Genomic DNA, 25864 nt, shown 5'->3' with positions numbered 1-25864 from the left:
AGAAAAACCAAAAGAGTTGTATTTCTCTCGTGCAAAACAAAAGGAGTCCTGTTTCTTCCCACAAGAAAATAGCCCTATTTCTACCAGATTACTCACCCCGTCCCCCACATCCCGGCCGTAAGGGTTTAGTTGCAGCAAGCATTGGGGTTTGCCAATGGAGGAGACGGAGAACGGAGCGCGCCATGGCAGCCCGCCAGCAGGTTTAGCCGACCTCATCAGCGCCCTTCCGGACGATCTGCTCCTCCAGGTCCTCGATCGCCTCAGCTCCAGACGCTCCGCCGCGCGCACCAGCCTCCTCTCCCGCCGGTGGCACGGCCTCTGGACCCGCCTGCCCTGCGTCACCGTCAAACTCCACGAAGTCCCGCTCCACTCGCTCAAGGCCGCGCTGGCCGACGCCGCCCGCCCCGGGGTATGCCATTACTACCTCGACATCCGTGTCCCCGGCAGGTGTTTGAACTAATCTTGTTATTAGTATTAAGCTTTTAAGATTAGGTCATGTTTAATTTGTTGCATTGTGTAATAGCCACGTAGAGATGCATTAGTCAGCCAAGTACAAAGAAAATTGCATGCTCGGCAACATGGCGTAGCGGCCGGATCAGCAGCACAGAGATAGAGCGAGTGCACGCGAGCAGATCGGCAAGCCAGAAGATGAGTGGCCGTAGTCATGTACGTGTGTACTAGGTGACCAAGTGATCAGTGCATGTGAAGAGATGTAGCCTGCATGCACATGTATTGGTGTGGTCAGGTTTTACTTAGTGTGAGGCTGCATGCACGCAGTTTGGCCTGGTTGTATGGCCGTTGAGTAAGGCACTACAAGTGCTGAACGTGGGCGTGCAAATAGCTTGTGGTGAGTAAAAATAGGATCGAGTAGGTGTGGCTTGACTGGCGTGTGTGAATGCTAGTGGTTAGTGGGTGCGTGATAGTCGTGTGAGTCCGGCTATTAAAGCCATGTATCTGCATCATGTATGTGTGAGAAGGAAAATACAAGAGAAAAGGCACTATGTGCGTGTGCCAAAGTGTGTGTATCTTCTTCTTCCTCGAGCTTGTGTGCGTGAGTCTTCTTCCTCCTCCTGGGCAAAGTCAACACTTCCATGGTGTATGTGTACAGTTCCTTGGTGTATGTGTGCGTGTGTACAGTTCCATGGTGTGTGTTCGTGAGAGAAGAAAAGGAGAGAAACTGCAAGTGAGAGTTGTGCGTCGAGGAAGAAGCGGCGCTGCGAGGAGGCGGCGCCAACAGCAGGCTGGCACCATCACCCCCGCCATCATCTCCTCGCTGCACCGCGCCGCGGCGGCGCTCTCGCCCGCGGAGATGCTCTTCGCCTTCGAGCTGGACGTCGAGGTACCAGGTCTGGACGTGAACCTGATTCCCATGGTGCTGCTCTACGAGCTCCCGTGGAGCACGCAGTGCTCCCTAGTGGGGGTGAACCTGCCCCGCTTCGACCACGCCACCTCCATCGACCTGCGCGCGCCCCGCCTCCGCTTGCTCCCGCCATCCTCGGGCTTCCCCTCGCTGGAGAGACTCTGCCTCTCCGGCTGCGACGTCGACCTCGCCGCCTTGTTACCTCGCTGTCCGCGCATCCGCACGCTCAGGGTGAACAACAATGGTGTGGTGACCATGGACAGCATCACAATCCACTCAGCGTCGCTGCAGGAACTCTCTGTGGAGAGCAGCAACAGATGCACAGCCCGTATCGACGTCGACGCGCCCGTGCTTAAGCAATTGAACCTGTCTTTCCGTGCCCGCGGCGATCTCAGGGTCTCCGTCTCCGCACCAATGCCCGAGAAGGTCTCGTGGACGTGCTCGTATAAAAAGCCCACTTATAGGCTTGGTCTCTGGGGCCTCTTGGAGGTCGGCTTAAACACCACCGACCACTCCCGGAAAGGCGCATGCTCACAGCTCCCAACCGGCCATGTCCTCACCCTGCACATGGCTGCCCAAGTATGCATGTCTCCTGTCTTGCTTGCTTCCTCAATTCACAAGATTTGCTGCAGGGTAAACTGATGAACTTATTTTGAATTGATTTTGCTGCAGAGTTCATACAGATATCTAAATGCGGAGCACACCTTTGCGGCAGAGATTGATAAACATATGGTTTCCAAATTCTCTCGTTTGGACCTACATCTTACAACCACAGGGCATGCGTTTGGAGCATTGGTGTTGCGTCTCTTTGGGTTGCATCGTATTCGTAGAGCTATTCAGAACCTTAGGATCATCCTTCAAAGATCAGAGGTAATTTATCGCTTTCCATACACATTCAGAATCTGTATGCGGTATATGTTCAATAACAAAAAATTGTAGGCACATTATTATTATTCTTGAGCTAAGGTCTCAATAGTTGAACATCTATAATATGTCATTGTAATTCACATTCTTTTTACTAGGTGAAAGAAACATGCCGGGTAAATTGTTTCTGTGGTGCGCCCATGGACTGGAGAACACAAACTATCCCGTTGGCTGGTCTTGAAACCGTGGAAATTGAAGGCCTCCACGGGGAGGATCATGAGTTTGATTTTTTGAAAGTCATGTTTACATCTGCTCGAATGCTTAAAAGATTGACTCTGAGGCTGGCACATGGTGTCACCCCATGTGTCGATTGGTGCACAAAAGTGAACAACATCTTCAAGGCATTTCCTTTCGTGAAGTGCAACGTTGATCTGGTAAGCAGGTCTGATGCATGGTTCGCATAATCGTGGATGCGAGAACTATTTTATTGTTTTATCGTTTAGAAGTCTGAACTCATCCTTTAGCCTTGTGCCTACAGTCTTTTGGTCTGAAACTTATGCAGTTCTTTTATATCAGTAGCCTCCATAGTTTGCAAATTTCTAAGGCTTTTGGAATGTGTCAGATGACATGTTATTAATTATTTGTTCAAGGATGCCCTCTTTGTTTGTTGAAAAAATCTGACACTGATGGTCCACATGCTACACAGATGTTTTTTCGTTTTTATGCTCATCTTTTTCATTGGTTCAGTTTCCCATTAGTGGTGGCCGAGAGGTCTAAGACCTCTCTATTATTCTATTTATCATTCAATCATACCATCCACTTCTATATACATGTCAGATGATTGTGCATGCACTCCAGTAATTGGCTGAATATGCTATATTTTCTGCTGATTTCTTTTTGATGGAAAATTAGTTCAGAATTTGTACATACATCCTCAGCTTTTCTTTTGTTAACTTTTTAGTCTATGCCGATTTCCTTAACTTAGTCACCCTGTCCTCATGATTGAAACTTAACTGACCGACTTAATATTTCCACATGCCTGAACTTGTTTTGTTTTACATCCTCTGCATGCAGGGTCAATATGTAGCAGCCAAAGATCTGGATTGACATGATTCTCATGCTTACGGTTGTGGATTCAGGGTGCTCAGTAATTAGACGAAATACAGCCAGATGCTGTTTTTCATTCATTAAGAGGAATAATCCATCCGGGAAATACATGAGAGCAAGGTGTACCAGAGTTGTTGGCACCCTCAACCAGGAACTTTACATATGTAGAAAAGAGAAAAAAAAAGGAAAAAAAAACTAGGCTACTGTGCCAGCCACTGTACGCCTTTGACACCAGCCCGAAACCAAGTGTGCAACTCGTCAGTTATCACGTTACAGGTTCCCATGAAGTCGGTGTCTTTGCCATTGAAAATTCTGTTATTTCTCTCTTTCCAAACCTGCCACCAGATGATCATGCAAAGAGATGAGAATTCTTTCTGTCGATGCAAAGGAATATTGTCCAGAGTGTGAAGCCACCATTGGATCAAAGAGTTAGTATCATAGCTTGGTCGGAGGTCAAATCGATATCTGAATTTGGTCAGAAAGAAACCCCATACAGCAGTAGTGAACGGGCAAGTTCCAAAAAGGTGAATAGCAGACTCCAAACCAATGCAGCACAGTGGACACACAGGGTTGTGTGGCCAATTTCTTTTTGCGAGGTTATCTGCAGTTAGGCATTTACCTTGAATGGCGAGCCACACAAAGAACTTCACCTTTTGTGGTATCTTGATCTTCCAAATAAGTTGTGAGAGAGGGGTGTAAATCCAGCCAATGAACTGGCAATGGTATGCAGAATTAGCAGTGTAAATCTTGTTGGAGGTCCATTTCCAAATGATTTTGTCATCGGCTTGGGAGAGCACCACCTGGTCAGCACGATGCCAAAAGTCCAAATACTCAGCAATCACTTCAAAGCATGGGTTTCGCTTAATCAAGGTGACCCAAAATCTGTTGTTTATACCCTGAGAAAGAGTGATGTTCCTCCTTTTACTATGTTTGAAAAGTTTGGGGTAAGCCAAGGAAGGGGAGATCCCATCAAGCCAGTGATCATGCCAAAAAGATATGCCAGTGCCGCTGCCGATCTCCCAGGACGTAGATGCACAGAAAAGATTCTTGGTCTCCTTGTCGATAGGTAGGGGTAGCCCATGCCAAGGTTTGTCAGGACAGGGTGCTCAGTAATAAAATCGCCCTCTCCCATGCTGACAAACCCCTGTGTGATTTTAGGATCTTGCTTCATGGCTTCAATCATACTACCTTCTATTGTTCTGCAACTATATAAGGGAGCTACAGGCTCGAAGTGCTGCATATTAGTTTATTATTACATATTAAATGTTAATTTTCACTGTTCACTGTTGTTGTGACGTGGTGAACTCTCCGTATTAGAAGACAGTTGTTGTAATCCTCAAAATATAGCCATTGCCATTGATATTCTGACTACTCTCATGTCGGGGTCTCCGGTAAAAAACTATGTGGCGCCGTCTCTGCGTCGATGAAAAATCCTCCTCTAGGATTTTGGGACGAAATAAGCTATATAGGTGAAATCAATCAATCGGGGGCCTCCTATGTGCCCCACACACTCCCTCCGTGCCGTAGGCCAGGGCGCTTGGTAGGGGCGTGTGGACCATATGGACCGCCCTCCAGCTCCTTCCTCTAGATTTGTGGCTCTTTTCCTCGGAAAACCGAGTGTGATTTCATTTATCATCGATTGATATTTATTGTTCTGCATATGAAAAGACAATACCATGACAATTCTGCTCAAAACAACGTTAGGTCGGTTAGTTCTTATTCAGTTGTGTAAGACAGATAGAAAAACATAGCCAAAGTGTTTATAGAAAAGTAAATACATTTGAGACGTATCAGGCGATGTCCTTGGCGATCGGCTCCACACGGATCTCCTGTAGCATCTCCCTCGGGATCTCCATGCTGTTGTATCCCTCGGCTCACTGCGATAATGACGTTGCCTCGTCATAATTGATAGATGCCACAGCGGCAACTCAACCTGTGATTACAGAATTTGTGTATTAGGAGGGGTTCTTCATTGCAACTTCTCGAGTTTGAGAAGTACTTCCTTTTTCTGGGTTTATAAGTTTGCCTCGAATTTCGAGCCTAACTCCGACCCAAAATAAGCTGAACTCATGAATTGTTTGAGTGGAATATATTCTTTTCCTTTCGTTTAATTTCCTTTTAAAAGTACTAATGTAGTTTGTTTTTCCTATAGCACTCTTTTGGGATTTATACCGGTTTAACAATTGAATAAATTATGATAATTAAGGATGGCCTAGATGTTATAAATTTCCAGAAATAAAAATAACTTAACACTAGTAAGCGTGCATGTGTAACGTATCTTCATGGAATTATGATACAGTCTCTCCTAACATCTACACTAAGAAGATATGGACGGCGACAATTTACAGCATCTCTTTTGTCGTTGATATAGAGGGTCTCTGCCTCCTTAGTCCCTCTCCCATTGTCTTGGAGGTAATGGGTCCCCACCTCTATAGTCTATTGCTCCAATGAGAAGAGGACTAGGGCACTGCAAGCTTCTATACTAGCACGTAGATAGGGTTCACATTGGTGTTTGTAGGGGCATCACATCAGTTCCGAGGACGGCACCACATCAAAATATCTGCCTCCTATCCTCCACCTGGGTCGTGCTGCAGTGAACCAAAAAATGGTCGAAAACACAACATCCGTGCAATAGTTTTATTGGAAACAACAATCTATTAATCATCATGTAAAGAGTTACAATGTCACTAACATCATCAAGGTATTCATCTAACCAATTTACCAAGAAATAAGTTTCTTGCCAATGGCGCTAGTTCACGTGCTACTTTACTGATCTCCTCAAGCGTCATATATAACAAAGCCAACTAATTCTTCAAATGGTTAATGTCTTCGAAGATGCTCGAGATGAGGCACAAAAATCTTGTGTTACTTTTGAAGACATTGACAACATAAGGGTTATCAATTTCAAAACAATGGGAGAAACAAGGAGGTCTTTTGCGAGCCGGAGAGCGATTGGGCACGCTCGGGCTTTGGTTTCTACCATGTCGCTGCATCCCTCTATGTTTAGAGCAACACATAGTAACACCCCTCATTTGTGGTTGCGACTTGCGAACACTAACGATAATGCAGGTTTGGTCATTATTTTGCAGAAAAGAAGCATCAACTTTTGCCGTCGCACTATTTTACTCTAGTCTTGACCACCTAGTCAGCTGCCTTGTCACTTGTATAGTGGCGAACTACATCACATGTACCTGCAAATTAGACTTTTTACAATTGACTGGAGGTTGAGTTTCTGCATCATTTCCCCATGTCATATTGCTCTTATTAAGAAAACCCAGATAAAAACAGTTTGTTTTGCATATTGCACTTTGTAGGGATTTATACTGGTTTAACAATTGAATAAATTATGATAATTGAGGATGAGCTAGATATTATAAATTTTCACAAAACAAACATAACAAATATTGAGGGTCTCTCTGATTTACAAGATTTTACAGAAGGAAAAATACATACAAGGTTATACAGTGTCGTCATGTCTATTTAAATCCTACATTAGCTCTGATTCACCATCTAACGGCCTCGGGGTGACTTTCATTAACCCGACAAACCGCCGTGCATAATTAGAAAGAGGTCGACAAAAACTCTATGTTCTCGCCGGCCCGTTTTTGGGTAATAGCTAACTATTTTTGTGTCCGACACGGCTACAGAGATGTCTCTCCGATTCACATGACTTTAAACGTAGAGAAAGAAAAATAAGATTGCAATGTGTTGTCTATTTTAAATCCTAACTCCCATGTTCCTAACTATAAGACGTTTTGGTAGTTCAGTTTAAACAGCCAAAACTTCTTATAATTAGAAACAGAGGCAGTACATTATTAATTCTGCACCAAATTAAAGTTTGTTTGTTGTACGATGGGAAAACCAAGGAGTTGTGTTTCCCTCGCGCAAAAGCAAAAAAGAGTCCTATTTCCTAGTACGAAATTACATATTTGCAGTACTCACCCTGGGCGTCCACCACACCCCGGCCAGGTTCTGTTGCAGCATTGGAATTTCCCATGGAGGAGACGGAGTGTTGGCGCGAATAAGCCATGCCCAACGGCACCACATCAAAATATTGCTGCCTTACATGATCTCAGGTCGTTTTGCTGCCTGGTCGAGCATGGTTGGTTCAGAGGCGTTTGGTTAGTGTCCTTGCCTGGATAGTTATTAGGATTAAAAAATTAGCGCATGAGCCCATGTACAAAGATTCGTTTATGTGATTAAAGCCCAGGCAGCTGTTCTGTTGCGCTAGGCATCTGAATCCTTATGCCTGAGCCAGGCTAACCTCCTCCCTGGCTTCACTAGCCAGAGAACCACCGGTAGGATTGGAAAGAGCGAATGAATTGATATGATAACAAAGGAAAAGGAATCTTGAACGAAGCACCGTGAGAATTTGAAAATGAATGAAGACAGAGAATTCCTTGCCGGGAAGAATTAGAACAAGCATGAAGATACTTGAGGGACTTTAGAGACAAGAGAACGAAGAGATCGCGAACTGATTAAAGAAAACTTGAATGAAGTAGTGGAAGAATTTGAGAACGCGAAAAGAATGTCGTGAATGAAGAATTCTTCTGAAGTGACGGCCTCCGGAGAAACGAAACGGAAAACAACTCCTGACATACTCCGGATGGGTAAGAAAAGAATTACAAACAAAATAATTTGAGAGGATAACATGAAGCTAGAACCACGAATCTTCGAGAGAACGGACAAGATTTAGAGGAAAACTCTTCTTCGGTCTTCAAATGTTGAGAATGACGACGAGGAACACCACCAAAATTGTTGAGGCACTCCGAAACAATGAAGAATAGAAATGTTGAACCAACGACGAAAGAATTTCGAACTGATCTTGGAGAAGGCACATGACTGATGAAAATTCATTCTTACGTCACACTTTGAAAAGAATTTTGAGAATAACTCCGAAATAATTAGAAGAGCCAGGTAAGATCCTGGGAATAAACCTGTGGGTTAGGGCCGACTAAAAAGAAAACACCGTTGCTAACGATTGGGGGAATAGATGATGCACCGGAACGATTCAAAGACTTGAATGAGGTGACAACCTCGAATTAATTAAATGCAAACACAAATCTCCTGAGATGTCTTCAGCACTCCGGAACGGTTAAATGGCGAGAGGTGAACGAGCAAGGGGAAACATTTTAGCCGAGGGAAAGAATAAGATGAACACTGTATACTTGAATTGAATCCACCGGAAAGGAAAACAAGACGAACAATGATGAACTAGACGAGAATTCACCAGTAGAAATAATTGAGGAAAGACTGAAGAGGCTCCACATGAATGAAATTGAAGCTCGAATAGAGGCTCAGACTCCAGGAAGAAAAGGGGTGGAAGGGCAGGTAAAACAAAGGCAACTTGGAACGGGGAACCGACGAATAACTTGAAGAGGAAAAACACCGGTTGAAATAAGTGAGGTAAGAATGCAAAGACTTCGCACGAGTATGATGGATACTCGATTAAGGACTCCGGCTCCGAGAAGAAAAGGGTGTGCGGTTGGGAAAAAGAAAACAACTTGGGATGGGGAAAACAACATCGTTGAGAAAGAGCTGAGGACTGATCTCGCAAAAGACGACGAGGGTCGAATCAACTTGACGATAAATGCACCGGAAGAAAAGAGCTGACATCTCAAAGAACGTAAACTAACTACGTGATCCTAAAAAAATTTTGAAGGGGAACAGGAGTATATCAAAACACCTACGTCAAGATTTCTCACCAGAGCGATGAAGGGGCTGAGGAGTAAAAAGAATTCCTACTCTTCGATATAACTAGACTCAGAAATCCGTTTTCTTCTAGACTCGACAACGGCCAACTACGATCAATCAAGGGGGCTCCTATGGTCGGTCGAGGCTCTGATACCAACTTGTCACGTCCAATATGCGACCCTATCCTAAAGGAACTCGAAGGTCCCACCAAGGATAGAAGCGCATATAGAAGACGCTTTTGCAAGGTGGATATCATTACATCGTACCATTACATAATAGTTGGGGATACATACAAGGCATCCAAATGCCGCATGAATACATTAACATCATACAAAAGAACAACATCCGGCTATGGATGAAACACAAACAAAAGTTCAAACGGCATCCACCTTGCTAGCCTAGGCTGCCGACCAGGAACCTATCCCAAGATCGACGAAGAAGAAGAAGAACTCAAAAACAAGCAAACGTCGCTCTCACGTCATGATCATCGCATTACTTGTACCTGCAACTGTTGTTGTGGTAATCTGTGAGCCACGAGGACTCAGCAATCCCATGCTTAAGCACTTGGCAGTGCGCTTCCACGCCCTCGGCGACCTCGGGGTCTCCGTATTGCCACCAATGGTGGAGAAGGTCTCGTGGCGGCGCTCGTATGCCAGGGCCTTCTACAGGCTTGGCCTCTGGGGTAAACACCACAGAGAAAGGTCTACATGTCCTGTCCCTGCACATGTGGGCCCAGGTACATCTCTTGACTTCCTTTCATCAATTTGCCGGATAATTTTATTGGACATGTTCATGACTTACGTGTCGCTGAATTGGCTTTGCAGGAGTCATCTAAATCTCGCAATGCAGAGCTCCGCTTTCCGTCAGAGATGCATAAGCATCTGGTTACCAACTTCTCTGGTTTGGACCTGCACCTCAGAACCAAGGGACATGTGTTTGGAGCATTTGTGTTGCGTCTCCTTGCAATGCATCCGATTCATACAGCTTCTATACGGAACCTGAAGGTCATCCTACTAAGATCAGAGGTAATTTATATATCGTCTGTGCTTATAAGCACATCTGGAATGTATGCAGTACATGTTCAATAAAAATAAATAAATTAGATAGATTCTTGAGCTAATAATGTATCAGTGTTGCAACATATGTAATATCTTGCGGTAATTCACATTTCATTTAGGTGACAACAACTGCATGCCAATTAAGTTGTCTCTGCCATGACCCTAATAAGGACTGGAGAACACAGAATGTCTGGTTGGCCGATCTGGAAAGCATGGCAATCGAAGGCATTGACGGGGAGGATCATGAGCTGGATTTCCTGAATCTGATACTTACATGTGCTCCGGTGCTTAAAAGAGTGACTCTGAGGTTCGCAGATGGTGTCACTCCATGTGTCGATTGGTGCACAAAAATAAATAACATCTTCATGTCGTATCCTTGTGTGGAGCAGGGGAGAATCCAGTGGGTGTTCCATGAATGATATGGCACTTCCTCCTAAAATGCAAAACATCCTACATCATATACCGAACACTAGTTGACCAACAATTTGATGTCTACCTTGAGACTATTTGCTAGAATTCCGATGGTATCTTTTTTCTTGGCGATCTAGAATTATGATGATATCGAGACCAAACTATACTATTTGTAGTACAAAATTTCACAAATTTTGAACCAATGTACCGAACTTATGTTGTTCCTACGTAATTTCACAAATTTTGAACCAATGTACCAAACTTATGTTGTTCCTACGTTTCTATATGTAGTTTGATACCTGCAATATGCAGTGTAAGGATGCAAAATATATTTCAAAACCTCGAAGAAGACTAAGGGCTAGTTTGGTTCATGTCCACAGATGTATGCTTGGGAAATATTGCTGCCTTACATGATCTCAGGTCGTTTTGCTGCCTGGTCGAGCATGGTTGGTTCAGAGGAGTTTGGTTAGTGTCCTTGCCTGGATAGTTATTAGGATTAAAAAATTAGCGCATGAGCCCATGTACAAAGATTCGTTTATGTGATTAAAGCCCAGGCAGCTGTTCTGTTGCGCTAGGCATCTGAATCCTTATGCCTGAGCCAGGCTAACCTCCTCCCTGGCTTCACTAGCCAGAGAACCACCGGTAGGATTGGAAAGAGCGAATGAATTGATATGATAACAAAGGAAAAGGAATCTTGAACGAAGCACCGTGAGAATTTGAAAATGAATGAAGACAGAGAATTCCTTGCCGGGAAGAATTAGAACAAGCATGAAGATACTTGAGGGACTTTAGAGACAAGAGAACGAAGAGATCGCGAACTGATTAAAGAAAACTTGAATGAAGTAGTGGAAGAATTTGAGAACGCGAAAAGAATGTCGTGAATGAAGAATTCTTCTGAAGTGACGGCCTCCGGAGAAACGAAACAGTAAACAACTCCTGACATACTCCGGATGGGTAAGAAAAGAATTACAAACAAAATAATTTGAGAGGATAACATGAAGCTAGAACCACGAATCTTCGAGAGAACGGACAAGATTTAGAGGAAAACTCTTCTTCGGTCTTCAAATGTTGAGAATGACGACGAGGAACACCACCAAAATTGTTGAGGCACTCCGGAACAATGAAGAATAGAAATGTTGAACCAACGACGAAAGAATTTCGAACTGATCTCGGAGAAGGCACATGACTGATGAAAATTCATTCTTACGTCACACTTTGAAAAGAATTTTGAGAATAACTCCGAAATAATTAGAAGAGCCAGGTAAGATCCTGGGAATAAACCTGTGGGTTAGGGCCGACTAAAAAGAAAACACCGTTGCAAACGATTGGGGGAATAGATGATGCACCGGAACGATTCAAAGACTTGAATGAGGTGACAACCTCGAATTAATTAAATGCAAACACAAATCTCCTGAGATGTCTTCAGCACTCCGGAACGGTTAAATGGCGAGAGGCGAACAAGCAAGGGGAAACATTTTAGCCGAGGGAAAGAATAAGATGAACACTGTATACTTGAATTGAATCCACCGGAAAGGAAAACAAGACGAACAATGATGAACTAGACGAGAATTCACCAGTAGAAATAATTGAGGAAAGACTGAAGAGGCTCCACACGAATGAAATTGAAGCTCGAATAGAGGCTCAGACTCCAGGAAGAATAGGGGTGGAAGGGCAGGTAAAACAAAGGCAACTTGGAACGGGGAACCGACGAATAACTTGAAGAGGAAAAACACCGGTTGAAATAAGTGAGGTAAGAATGCAAAGACTTCGCACGAGTATGATGGATACTCGATTAAGGACTCCGGTTCCGAGAAGAAAAGGGTGTGCGGTTGGGAAAAAGAAAACAACTTGGGATGGGGAAAACAACATCGTTGAGAAAGAGCTGAGGACTGATCTCGCAAAAGACGACGAGGGTCGAATCAACTTGACGATAAATGCACCAGAAGAAAAGAGCTGACATCTCAACGAACGTAAACTAACTACGTGATCCTAAAAAAATTTGAAGGGGAACAGGAGTATATCAAAACACCTACGTCAAGATTTCTCACCAGAGCGATGAAGGGGCTGAGGAGTAAAAAGAATTCCTACTCTTCGATATAACTAGACTCAGAAATCCGTTTTCTTCTAGACTCGACAACGGCCAACTACGATCAATCAAGGGGGCTCCTATGGTCGGTCGAGGCTCTGATACCAACTTGTCACGTCCAATATGCGACCCTATCCTAAAGGAACTCGAAGGTCCCACCAAGGATAGAAGCGCATATAGAAGACGCTTTTGCAAGGTGGATATCATTACATCGTACCATTACATAATAGTTGGGGATACATACAAGGCATCCAAATGCCGCATGAATACATCAACATCATACAAAAGAACAACATCCGGCTACGGATGAAACACAAACAAAAGTTCAAACGGCATCCACCCTGCTAGCCCAGGCTGCCGACCAGGAACCTATCCCAAGATCGACGAAGAAGAAGAAGAACTCAAAAACAAGCAAATGTCGCTCTCACGTCATGATCATCGCATTACATGTACCTGCAACTGTTGTTGTGGTAATCTATGAGCCACGAGGACTCAGCAATCCCATTACCATGGGTATCAAGACTAGCAAAGCTTAATGGGTAAGGAAGGGGTAAACTGGTGAGGTTGCAGCAAGAGACTAAGCATTGTATGGTGGCTAACTTACGAGTACAAGAGTAAGATGAGAAACTACACAAACGGTCACAAACTAGTAATGATCAATAAGTGATCCTGAACTACTTACCTTCAAACATAACCCAACCGTGTTCTCCTCTCGAACTTCCTCGAAAAGAGACAATCATGGTTACGCACGCAGTTGGTGCATTTTAATTGAGTTTACTTCAAGTTCACTACAACCGGATATTAAAAATTCCCATCTGGCACATAACCGCGGGCATGGCTCTCGAAAGTTTAAACCCTGCAGGGGTGTCCCAACTTAGCCCATGACAAGCTCAGGATCCGCGGAGACAATCCTCCATCTCGGGACCCTCCGATCAGACTCGGAATCCCGGTGCACAAAACATTTCGACAATGGTAAAACAAAACCAGCAAGACCACCCGGTGCGTCGATACCCCGATAGGAGCCACGCGTATCTCGTTCTCAGGACAACACCGTCTATGCGAAGTGGACGATACACTAGTAGAAAAAGGGTCAAATGTCAAGCACATTAGTGCCGGTTTGCTTTTGAGCCGGCACTAATGCACCGGTTCCAACGGCTAGCCAGCCGCTTTCATTAGTACCGGTTCGTGGCCGACCTTTAGCACCGGTTCGTGCCACGAACCAGTACTAAAGTGAGTGGTGGCAGGATGTTGTCAGTCCGGGGCCCCTCCAACACCTTTAGTACCGGTTCATGGCACGAACCGGTGCTAAAGGTCGTCCTGCATAAACCCTTCGTCCACCCGAGCTCGCTCTGTTCTTCCCTTTCCCCTCTCCTCTCTGTTCTTCCCCTCTTCCTCTCGAGCTCATCACACATTTTGCCCAAAATTTGTCAAGATTTGAAGGCCCCCATCCATTCAAATGATCACAAAGGTTAGCAACTTTGTCCTTTCATCTCTCATTGCTAGATTAGCTCTTGCAATGCTTTGTATAGTGATTAATTTATGAGTTTAGTAATTTGGTAGGAAATATATGTGCTAGTATTTGATTTATATGCAATTTGTGGTCAAAACTAACACTTAGTTTGCATATGTAGGTGTGGTTTACTTAGTGCCTTCTAAATCTCCGTCGTAACCACAGTCGATCGCCCGCACCGTTCCGTCGCCGGCACCACCTTGTGGTGAGCCTCTTGTTCATGAATGTTTTACATTACCAAATTGATGTTTGTGTGATTTGGATATATAGTTACTCGTATAATTATCTTACCCGTACGTTGTTTGTTATACATAGTGCCATGGTTTTGATATCCGTCCCCGCCGGCCCTCGTCCTTGTTATGATTCGGATGTGGTATATTCTCTTTTAAAACTAGTTGTTGCATTTCGTGTTTATGACAAATTATGCCCATCAAGTTGACATAGATATTTTTGTCTAGGAGGTTTGTGAACCGGAAATTCCAACCGACCCTATTGTCGAGAGGTTAAATTTAGTTGAAAGAGAAAACGAGTATTTGAAAGAAAAATTGAAAAGAATTGAGGGGGAGAAGATGGAATTGGAGTTGCATGTTGCCGATGTCGTCGATGATCACAAGATCAAGATGGAGAAAATGCGCTTGAAGATTAGAAAGATTAGAAAATATGCCATTGATAGTGAGGCTTGGTATCATTATGCTGTTGGATCAATTGTTACCTTAGTTGCGATCTTGATCGCATTTGTTGTTGCATTTAAATTCTTTAGTTAGAGAGTTATTTGTTTGTTGCATTTAAGTCTTGTATGAACTTTATGTATGAACTTGTATTAATTTGGTCTATTCGGTGTTGTGTAATGAAGATGAGCCGACAATGGATGTACGATGACCGATGCTCTCCCGAGTTCATTAATGGCGTGCAAACTTTTCTGCTCGCGGCTGAGGCAAACAAGCGGGTGGATGGTTTTATGCCTTGTCCATGTTTAGTCTGTAAGAATGATCACAATTACTCTAGGTCAAGAACCATTCACGTCCACCTGTTTAAGTCCGGTTTCATGCCCCACTATAACGTTTGGACCAAGCACGAAGAAAGAGGGGTTATGATGAAACACAATGAAGAAGAAGAGGACGACGACAGCTATCCTGGCCATGGGTTCCCTGAATACGATGATACAACAATGGGGGAAGAAGCTGAGCTGGCAAGGCGGGAAGAAGCTGAAGAAGAGGCATCAGATGAGCCCGCTGATGATCTAGGTCGGGCCATTGCCGATGCAAAGAGAAACTGCACAAGTGATTTGGAGAAAAAGAAGTTGCAGCGCATGTTAGAGGATCACAAGAAATTGGTGTACCCGAATTGCGAAGCTGACAAGAAAAAGTTGGGCACCACACTGGAATTGCTGCAATGGAAGGCCGAGAATGGTGTATCTGACAAGGGATTTGGAAAGTTGCTGGTAATGATAAAGAATATGCTTCCAAAGGACAACGAATTGCCCAAGAGTACGTACGAAGCAAAGAAGGCTGCCTGCCCTCTAGGGTTAGAGGTGCAGAAGATACATGCATGCCCTAATGACTGCATCCTCTACCGCGGTGAGTACGAGGATTTGAACGCTTTCCCGGTATGCGGTGCATTGCGCTATAAGATCAGGCGCGATGACCCTGGTGATGTCGAGGGCGAGCGCCCCAGGAAGAAGATTCCTGCCAAGGTGATGTGGCATGCTCCTATAATACCACGGTTGAAACGTTTGTTCCAAAACAAAGAGCATGCCAAGGCGATGCGATGGCACAGAGAAGACCGTAAGAAACACGGAAAGTTGAGAGTACCCGCTGACGGGTCGCAGTGGAGAAAAATTGAGAGAAAGTATGGGAAGGAGTTTGCAGATGACGCAAGGAACATATGGTTTGGTCAAACACAGATCGCATTAATCCTTTTGGGGAGCAGAGCAGCAACCATAGCACCTGGCCTATGACTCTATGTTTGTATAACCTTCCTCCTTGGTTGTGCATGAAGCGGAAGTTCATTATGATGCCAGTGCTCATCCAAGGCCCTAAGCAACCCGGCAACGACATTGATGTGTACCTAAGGCCATTAGTTGAAGAACTCTTACAGCTGTGGAATGGAACAGGTGTACGTGCGTGGGATGAGCACATGGGGGAAGAATTTGACCTAAAGGCCTTGCTGTTCGTGACCATCAATGATTGGCCTGCTCTGAGTAACCTTTCAGGACAGACAAACAAGGGATACCGTGCATGCACGCACTGTTTGGATGATACCGACAGTATATATTTGGACAATTGTAGGAAGAATGTGTACCTGGGACATCGTCGATATCTTCCGAGCAGGCATCCCGTAAGAAAGAAAGGCAAGCATTTCAAAGGTGAGGCGGATCACCGGACGAAGTGTCGCCACCGTACTGGTGCTGATGTACATGATATAGTCAAGGATTTGAAGGTAGTCTTTGGAAAGGGTCCTGGCAGACAACCTGTTCCGAATGACGCTGACGGACGCGCACCCATGTGGAAGAAGAAATCTATATTTTGGGACCTGCCCTATTGGAAAGATCTAGAGGTCCGCTCTGCAATCGACGTGATGCACGTGACGAAGAATCTTTGCGTGACACTGCTTGGCTTCTTGGGCGTGTATGGGAAGACAAAAGATACACCTGAGGCACGGGAGTACCAGCAACGTATGGATGGAAAAGACGGCATACATCAGGGTCATGCCAGCTACGCCCTTACCAAAGAAGAGAAGGAAATCTTCTTTGAATGCCTGCTCAGTATTAAGGTACCGTCTGGCTTCTCGTCGAATATAAAGGGAATAATAAACATGGCAGAGAAAAAGTTCTAGAACCTAAAGTCTCATGACTGCCACGTGATTATGACGCAACTGCTTCCGGTTGCATTGAGGGGGCTTCTACTGGATAACGTTCGATTAGCCATTGTGAAGCTATGTGCATTCCTCAATGCAATCTCTCAGAAGGTAATCGATCCAGAAATCATACCAAGGTTAGAGAATGATTTGGTGCAATGTCTTGTCAGTTTCGAGTTGGTGTTCCCACCATCCTTCTTCAACATCATGACGCACGTCCTAGTTCACCTATGCGAAGAGATTAACGTTTTGGGTCCTGTATTTCTACACAATATGTTCCCCTTTGAGAGGTTCATGGGAGTCTTAAAGAAATATGTTCATAACCGTGCTAGGCCAGAAGGAAGCATCTCCAAGGGCCATGAAAATGAGGAGGTCATTGAGTTTTGTATTGACTTTATTCCTGACCTTAAGCCGATTGATGTTCCTGAATCGCGGCATAAGGGCGGACTGGATGGAAAAGGCACGCTAGGAGGGAATCAAAAAATATGTATGGACGGACATTCTCTCACTGAAGCACACTACACAGTTATACAGAATTCCGCCTTGGTGGCTCCGTATATAGACGAACACAAGAATTTTCTACGCTCCAAACACCCGGAGCGGTCTGATGACTGGATTACACGTGAACAAACCAGGAGTTTTGCCGGCTGGTTGCAGACACGTACCATGCATGACGCCTCTATTGAAGATGACCTGTACTCGTTGTCCCAGTTACCATCTTCGAATATAATGACTTTCAAAGGGTACGAGATAAATGGTAATGCATTTTACACGATCGCCCAAGATAAGAAGAGCACCAACCAAAACAGTGGTGTCCGCTTTGATGCAACAACCAAGACGGGAAGGGAAACATATTATGGTTACATAGAGGAGATATGGGAACTTGACTATGGACGTGGCTTGAAGGTCCCTTTGTTTCGGTGCAAATGTGTCAATATGACACGATATGGGGTAAGGAAGACCCGCAGTATGGAATGACAACAGTGGATCTCAACAATCTTGCGTATGCAGACGAACCATTCGTCCTAGCTAATGATGTGGCACAGGTTTTCTATGTGAAGGATATGTCTACCAAGCCGAGAAAAAGAAAAGATAAGGAAGCGAATGCATCATACGACGAGCCAAAGCGCCACATAGTTCTTTCTGGGAAGAGAAACATCGTGGGAGTGGATGACAAGACAGACATGTCATAAGATTATGAAAAGTTTGATGAAATTGCTCCATTCACAGTGAATATTGACCCGAGCATCCAGTTAAATGATGAAGATTTTCAATGGCAACGGCGCAAAGGGACATACGCGAAGAAAAAGCGTCACACCCAAAGATCTGGGATGTGATCGGCTTCACTATCATCACTTTCTTCTGTGTTTGACACCCAGGAGGGAATCTCTGTAATAGTTAGGGTAGTTATGTGTTTTGGCATTTGAACCGCGAAGAAATTTTATGTGCAAACAAGTTCTTTCATGCATTTACTGATTTTTTCAGCTAAATGACCCTGAAATTGAAATGCATTTCAAATGAACTCAGAAAAGGTTGAAAGTTGGCATGGTATCATAATTTCACCCACATAGCATGTGCAAAAAAGTAGAGAGGCTTACCGCAAAAACTGGATGCACTTCGTCTATAAAATGGACAATCTCTTTCGAAGTATCAGGGTTTCGGACGAAAACTCATCCGTTACAAAGGCATTTCATTTTTTAAATAACCTAAGCATTACCAAATTCAATATAATGATAAAACACACTAATATTAAACATAAGAAAAAAGAATCACTGAAAATCTATTTTCAAAGTTAAGTTATTCACAAACTAGTGATTCACACAAATTTCAAATAATTCAAAATGTAAACTATTCAAATTTGTAAACTACCGGCACTAATAGAAAGTTTGTAATTTTTTGTATTTAAAGCAAAAATATTCACAAAGAAACTCTAAATACAGCAAAAAACAACTAAAAATAAATAAAGCAAAAATAAATAAAGCAAAAAAATAAGAAAATAAAAAAGCCTGCCTACTGCGCCACAGCGGCCTGCATACGACTAGAAACCCGACCTGTTGTTGGGCCAGGATGCAGGCCCGCAAAGGCCCAATAGGCCCATAGGGCAGCATAGAACAGGTAGGCCCACAAGGCCTGCAATAGAGAGGAGCTCGAGACAGCTGCCGCAGCGGGGCTTATAAGGAGGTGTGGGCGCCCTTCGGCTAGCGAGGTGGGACTAAACTTGCCCGCACCGCACCTGCGCCACCCCACCCCTTTAGTACCGGGTCGTGGCTCCAACCGGTACTAAAGGGGGGTCTTTAGTACCGGTTGGTGCCACCACCCGGTACTAAAGATGTGCGCTTCCCGCCGCTTCGCCTGGCCAAAACAGACCTTTAGTACCGGTTGGTGGCTCCAACCGGTACTAAAGGTGGGTTCTATATAAGAAAACACTTCAAAAAAATTCGGCAGTTCGTTCTCCCTCTGCTTCTTCTCCTCTGCCCCGTCGCCGCCGCCCCTCGTCGCCGCCCCCGTCGCCGCCCCTCGTCGCCGCCCCCATCGCCGTCCGTCGCCGTCGCCGCCGCCCCCGTCGCCGTCCGTCGCCGTCCCCTCTGCCTCGCCGTCCCGTCGCCTCGCCGTCACCGTCGCCCGCGCTGTGAGCCCCTCTCCCCGGCCCCTCTCCTCCCTCCAATCGAAGCCACCGCGCCGCCAACGCCATAGGGTGCACACGCGCACGCGCGCACACACACACACGCACACACACACGCGCGCGCGCGCGCACACACACAGGCACACAGAAACACACACACGATTCTGTTTTTTCTGTTTTTTATACAAATGTTTTAGATGAATTAATTAATTAGATTAGATTAATGTCAAATAGTATATAGAAATGTTAGAAATTTTAGAAATGTTAGTTTTATCTAGATGAATTTGATTAATTTCAAATTGTTATAGAAATGTTAGAAATGTTATAGAAATGGTAGTTTTTAGTTTCTTATAATTTTAGTTATAGAAATGTTAGCAATTTTTTGTTTTTTGGTTATAGAAATATTAGAAATGTTATAGAAATGTTAGTTATATATATAGAAATGTTAGAAATTTTAGAATTAGTTTTAGCTAGATGAATTAGATTAATGTCAAATTGTTAGACGATGATCCATGTTTTTTTCAGTTTCTTATAATTTTAGTTATCACAATCCAATCATTTAAAAAATGTTACTTTTTGCGGGCATATAGTATTTGTTCTCGACGATGCCCGGCCCGCATCCTCGCCGTCGACCCGTTCGCGACGACGTCCGGCTGACCCATGTCCGGGATTGGGCTCCGCCGGGCTGGCACAGGGAGGTGCTACCTGGAGGGGCGCGCCGCTTGGTGAGGAACCCGGCCTCGGGTCCCGTCGTCGACACTGATCTCCTTTGGTGGCGTTCGTGTGGGCCACTTTCGGTGCAGAGGGAGCCGGCCCCGCCGGAGGTGGTGCGTCGTCGTGTCAGGGAGGAGGACGAGCACGCCCATCGCTACATGGCTGCTATGGACGTCAGGTTCTCCAATACCTGGCACGTTCTTTGGGCAGATGACCGGAGATATGATCATGTGATGGTTCCTTGTCTTTGGGTGTCCACCGCCCGCGCCCCAGGAACCGCGAGTGGCCTAGATTCTTCTATAGTATTCGATCTTTATTAGCTACCTAGCCAGTGATGTATTCGGGATTATATATTATTCGAGGCGATGTATTCGAGATTATATATTATTTGAGACGATGCATATTATGTACTATATGATTCAGTTTTTCCTTATTGGTTGCATCCATGCATTGTAATTTGAATACTAAATTGTTTTATATTTCTTCGATATTAGTTAAATAAAAGCTATGGCGGACAATACCGGCAGAGAGGGAGAAGAGGCCCTGTTCGAGATCATACGCAGCCCTAGCAGGCCAGATGATCTGAATGAAGCAAATGACGGCTCCCAATATCTGAACAATACCGGGGAGGGTGATGATAAGATATTCTATCTCGACGACCGAGTTGATGAAGTCATGAACTATGATTATGATTATGATGACGCGGACAATGATTATGATGACGAATACAATGTTGATCTTGAAATAACAAAGACTACCGGCGAGGTATATTTATATAAGCAGGCATCTAGTGATCATCACATGTTTTTTTATTTGAAGATATATTAACAAATCGATCTTTCTTCTTCCAGCCCTCCGGATCGATCAAATCTGCTTCTACAGACAGCAGGACAAAGCGCGGCCCGGGCAAAAAGTTGAAGGAGGGTGTAAAGTACAACATCGATTCCATCAAAGCTAGTGGCGAACCCCTCATGCCTAAGAACATTGCGAACAAGTTCGTTCGTCAGTGCGGAGTTCTTGTGAAGGACCAACTCCCGATCTCCATTCAAGAATGGAAAGAGCCAAAAACTAAACGCCCAGATGTTACTTGGGTCGACGACAGAGCAAAACAAAAGCTTTGGGAATCTCTGATGGAACATTTCACCCTACCAGATTATTTCACTGATGCAGATGTGCAGAAAGTCAAGGACGCTACTCTTAAGAAGATGGCAATTGCATTCAACACCCACAAGAAAACTGTATGGGCCAACTACCTCGCTGCAGAAAGGAAGACTCTAGAATTCAAGGGAACACTGGAGAAGCAAAGAGAACACTGGCCCGCTTTCGTGAAATTCAAGGAATCAGAATTATCTAAGGAACGGTCGAGAAAAAACAAGGCCAATGCCGCAAAAAAGACGCAGTTCCATAGGCTGGGTCCAGGTGGCTATGCGGTGGCAATGCCTAAGTGGGATAAGTCTGAGCAAGAGATGGAGGATGCAGGGGTCACTCCGGTTACTAGGAGCTGCCCCCCTGGTGCAGAACTTGGTTCTATGCGCATGGGGGGCGTTGGACCCGAAGACAGGCCTGGTTTCGAAGAAGGCAAGTCTAAAAGGAGCAGAACAAAAGTTATTTGACGCAATAGAAGATGCTCGAAAGGGGGTGTTCACGCCCAACAGAGAGAACGACGAGCTTACGCGCGCCCTGGGAAATCCTGAACACCCGGGAAGAACACGAGGCAAGGGCGTTATTCCCTGGTATGAGGGCTTTTCGGAATGGAACGACGACTACAGGACCCGTGCAAGAAAGAAGATGGAGGAGGAGAAGAAGAGGAAGCTGGAGGAGGAGCAGAGGAAGCAGGACGCGGAACGCCTTCAAGGCCTAGAAGCAAGGCACGCGGACTTGGCACTCAAATTCCAGCAGCAGCAGCAACAGCAGATCAACTCACTTAGCCAGGAAAGGGGGTCTCAGCAGCGGCCGCAGCAAGCGGATGATCATCCAGCATTGGATAGCACCGTCCCATCCATGCCGAGAAGCAGCGTTGGTTCCGCCCCGGGCGACGCACTGCTGGATACATACCCTGTGGATGACATCATAGAGAACACTAACTGTGAGCTACACTTCAAAATGAAGGACATATCCATGAAGGTGGCGGATGCCGTTGCTTTTACAATCACCCCCGAAGCAACCTTCCATTGCGCCCCGATTCCAGAGGGCTATGCTCGTGTCTTGGTTGATGAGGTGGTGGACCCATATTCGGGGCTAGATCTTGACATTCCTGGAGGTGACGACGAGCACACACTGGGAGAGGCCATACATCGTATCATCCTATGGAGAAAGGATTGCATCATCTTTCGAAGTCCACCGACACCGCGTCTGCCGACTCCTCCTCGAAGTCCGCCACCGTGTCAGCAGACTCCCGCTCCTCCAAGTCCACGAACGCGTGAGTAGACTCCTGCTTCAAGTCCGGCACAGCGTCAGGCCACTCGTCCTGTTTCAAGTCTGACACCGTGTCAGGCCACACCTCCTGCTTCAAGTCCGGCACAGCGTCAGGCCACACCTCCTGCTTCAAGTCCGACACAGTGTCAGGTCACACCTCCTGCTTCAAGTCCGGCACAGCGTCAGGCCACTCCTCCTGCTCCAACTAAGCCACGTCAGCCGTCTCCGCCGCCTAAGCAATCACAGAAGAGACACGCCGCAGCTATGGTGCGTAGAGGTACGAGTTGAGGTAGTACAGAAAGTACAGGCGGAGACAAGCGATATAAATATGGTCCAAGCAGCCTCGCTCCTCTTCCTCAGAGGCCTTATGACATGACCGAGGAGCAAAATGATGCGATAGTGCGGGCCGAAGTGGACGCTCATTTTCAACCGAAACCGGCAACGCCGCCGAGGGAGAAAGTGCCTGAGGAAAAGATTGACCACTTCATTCGTATGGCTAGACCACCAGCTCCCAAGCCTGTTGACTCAGACTATGAGCACCAAATCAGGAAGGCACATCGAGCACGACTACAGAAAGAAGCGAGCTCGAGCTCGAGCCAACAAGCAGCTGTCAAAAAATGCGGGAAAACCGTTCCCCAGCTGGGAGAACAGACGGCGCAATCGACCCCCCTGCTTGTTGTGCCAACAACACATGAGAATACGCGCGCCCAATATTATTGTGGGCAAACCGTTTACGTTCCCGAGCTGGGCGATGTGGTAATAACCGAGGAGCATATAATGCAGGCTGAAATGCTCAAGATCACTGTTGGACAACTCCTCGAGATCGAGCCCATGTCTCCGCTTAGAGAGGAGGAAATAAAAAGGAAATATGTCCGGGGCCAACCTTTGGTCGAGCCCGAGGAGGTCAAGAACCTCCCAACAAGAATGTATGAATTGCATGATTGGTACATGAAAATTACCAAGATTTCCAATCAAGAGTCCCTCATGGTGCAAGTCGAGGAAGATCATTACTTCAATAAGAAAGCTCTGTCCGTTGAGTATTCATAACTATTTCAGTTATTCAATCAAGATGCACTCGACAAATCTATCGTCAGTTGCTATTGTCTGTAAGTGATTTCTTTCTGTAATTTAAGTCTCAAGCTAGCTCTAGTGCTCATTGATTGATCATTAATTACCTGTAATTATATATCCTCACTATATATTCTTTTCTGTGATATTATGTAGGATGAAGATGTATGAAATGAAAAAAGCTGGACGCTATGGCATTGGGTTCATTGACCCAAATACTGTTAATGAATACACATGGAAATTGGAATGGTGTAGACAAGATATAGAGAAATGCATGCTAGAGTTCTTGAAGCGCCTCAATAGCAATGAAGATATACTACTTCCTTACAACTTCGAGTGAGTCACACTGTCTTGTACTACAAATTCTGTTTTTGCTTACTAGCTAGATGTTAATAAGTGTATAGGGTTTAGGGTTAGTTGATTGGTGTTATGCACATGCCCGCTTAATTTATACATGCAAATGTATGCGCATGCAGCTTCCACTGGATCTTGTTAGACATTAAAGTTGACGAAGGAAAAGTTGAAGTATTGGACTCACTACTTAAAAAACATAGTGACTACAACATCGTGAAGGGGATAGTTAACAGGTAATTTCAATCATTATTAACTATATCTCGGCCTATTTAGTTTGTCATTTTCTGATATGAACTATTTTTAATAACCCCTTTATTAATTTTCTTTGCCGGCGGGCAGGGCTTGGGCAAAGTACATCAAGGTGACTCCAGGAAAATGGCGACAAAAGCTATGTTGGTATCGACCCAAGGTAAGTAATTAAGTAGTACTAGCTAGCTAGCTACCATCTCTTTAATTCTTGTTTCGATACTATTAATTAATTAACATGCTTGATTAATTATTATCTGATTAAGGTCTATTCTCGTAAAGGCCCTGAAGCAAGCGTCGGGGACTGAAGTGTGTGCATACTACGTTTGCGAGAACATTCGCATGATGGCGTCCGAAAGGAGCAGATCTGATAGATAGGACTGGGTACGTTTGCCAGAACACTATTCACAAATCTTACATGATTGTCGATATCTAGTCACACAACTAATACACATGCATATTGATCTCCTTCTTAACAGTTCAAAGAGGTGCGGGACCAGCTCCTACCAGAGGAGCGCATACGAGCACTTCAAGAGGAAATAGCAGGATTTTTGCTCGACCAGGTCATAGATCCCAAAGGAGAATACTATTACCCGCTACCGCCCCCATGAACCACTTGTCATCGTGCTCCGAAGGCACCAAGGCAACATGTAGGAGAAATTGTATATATATACATGTGTATGTGTGAATAATTAATGGTGGTTGTGAGAGATTCGATTATATATATATATATATATGATCGGTTCTACGAGAAAATCTATTTATATATATGCATAACGTGTACAATATATAGTATCGTAAAATACCAGCAAACAAAAAAGAATTAAATGGAAAACACAAAATTAATGGAAAAAATAAAATTAAAACCAAAACCCCCCCCAAACATTTAGTACCGGTTGGTGCTACCAACCGGTACTAATGGTCTACCGGCACCCGGGCCTGGCTCGTGCCACATGGTGGCACTTTAGCGCCGGTTCGTGCCGAACCGGTAATAAAGGGGGGGCCTTTAGTCTCCACTCTTTAGTGTCGGTTGCAGAACCGGCACTAAAGGCCCTTACGAACCGGCGCTAAAGCCCGGTTCTGGACTAGTGATAGCCAAAATATCATCGAGTTGCCCCGAGGTGGCACCGCCGAATGCTAGGTAGGTGGACCAACACTCATGTGGAACACTGGCCCGGGGGTTGATTAAGGGATCTCGGGGGCCGGCAAGTCCCTATGCAAGTTTTAGTTGTTATTAGGCAAGTGGTGAAACCAATGTTGGGCCTTGCTGGAAGAATTTTATTCAAAGCGAACTGTCAAGAGGGGCCCATAAACCCTCATCGTGTTAGGGACGCAAAATTAAGGAACATAACACCGGTATGACGGAAACTAGGGCGGCAAGAGTGGAACAAAACACCAGGCAAAAGGCCGAGCCTTCCACCCTTTACCAAGTATATAGATGCATTAATTAAATAAGAGATATTGTGATATCCCAAGATATCCATGTCCCAACATGGAA

General features: G+C 45.0%; 2 protein-coding genes across 2 annotated transcripts; both read left to right on the top strand.

Annotated features, from left to right (window-relative positions):
• The first annotated feature begins 154 nt into the window (after window positions 1–154).
• Window positions 155–3331, top strand: LOC141022060 (uncharacterized). The gene is made up of 5 exons (XM_073497941.1): window positions 155–447; window positions 1138–1939; window positions 2033–2230; window positions 2383–2658; window positions 3299–3331. Exons 1-5 carry the CDS (start codon window positions 155–157, stop codon window positions 3329–3331), a joined length of 1602 nt encoding a protein of 533 aa, XP_073354042.1.
• Window positions 3332–9577: 6246 nt separating this feature from the next.
• Window positions 9578–10502, top strand: LOC141022059 (uncharacterized). Its single transcript, XM_073497940.1, has 3 exons — window positions 9578–9761; window positions 9875–10050; window positions 10203–10502. Exons 1-3 carry the CDS (start codon window positions 9578–9580, stop codon window positions 10500–10502), a joined length of 660 nt encoding a protein of 219 aa, XP_073354041.1.
• Window positions 10503–25864: the final 15362 nt, after the last annotated feature.

The sequence above is a fragment of the Aegilops tauschii genome, chromosome 4, assembly GCF_002575655.3.
Source record: "Aegilops tauschii subsp. strangulata cultivar AL8/78 chromosome 4, Aet v6.0, whole genome shotgun sequence".
Taxonomy (NCBI): Eukaryota; Viridiplantae; Streptophyta; class Magnoliopsida; order Poales; family Poaceae; genus Aegilops; species Aegilops tauschii.
This window is presented reverse-complemented; position numbering and strand designations above follow the sequence as displayed.

Bases quoted from the DNA above. Each gene is read 5' to 3' on its own strand.
- LOC141022059 (XM_073497940.1), top strand. From the start codon at position 9,578: ATGCTTAAGCACTTGGCAGTGCGCTTCCACGCCCTCGGCGACCTCGGG. The intron at 9,762-9,874 runs GTACATCTCTTG...CTCGCAATGCAG, and splicing joins CCCTGCACATGTGGGCCCAG to AGCTCCGCTTTCCGTCAGAG. The intron at 10,051-10,202 runs GTAATTTATATA...CATTTCATTTAG, and splicing joins TCATCCTACTAAGATCAGAG to GTGACAACAACTGCATGCCA.
- LOC141022060 (XM_073497941.1), top strand. From the start codon at position 155: ATGGAGGAGACGGAGAACGGAGCGCGCCATGGCAGCCCGCCAGCAGGT. The intron at 1,940-2,032 runs GTATGCATGTCT...ATTTTGCTGCAG, and splicing joins CCCTGCACATGGCTGCCCAA to AGTTCATACAGATATCTAAA. The intron at 2,659-3,298 runs GTAAGCAGGTCT...CTCTGCATGCAG, and splicing joins TGAAGTGCAACGTTGATCTG to GGTCAATATGTAGCAGCCAA.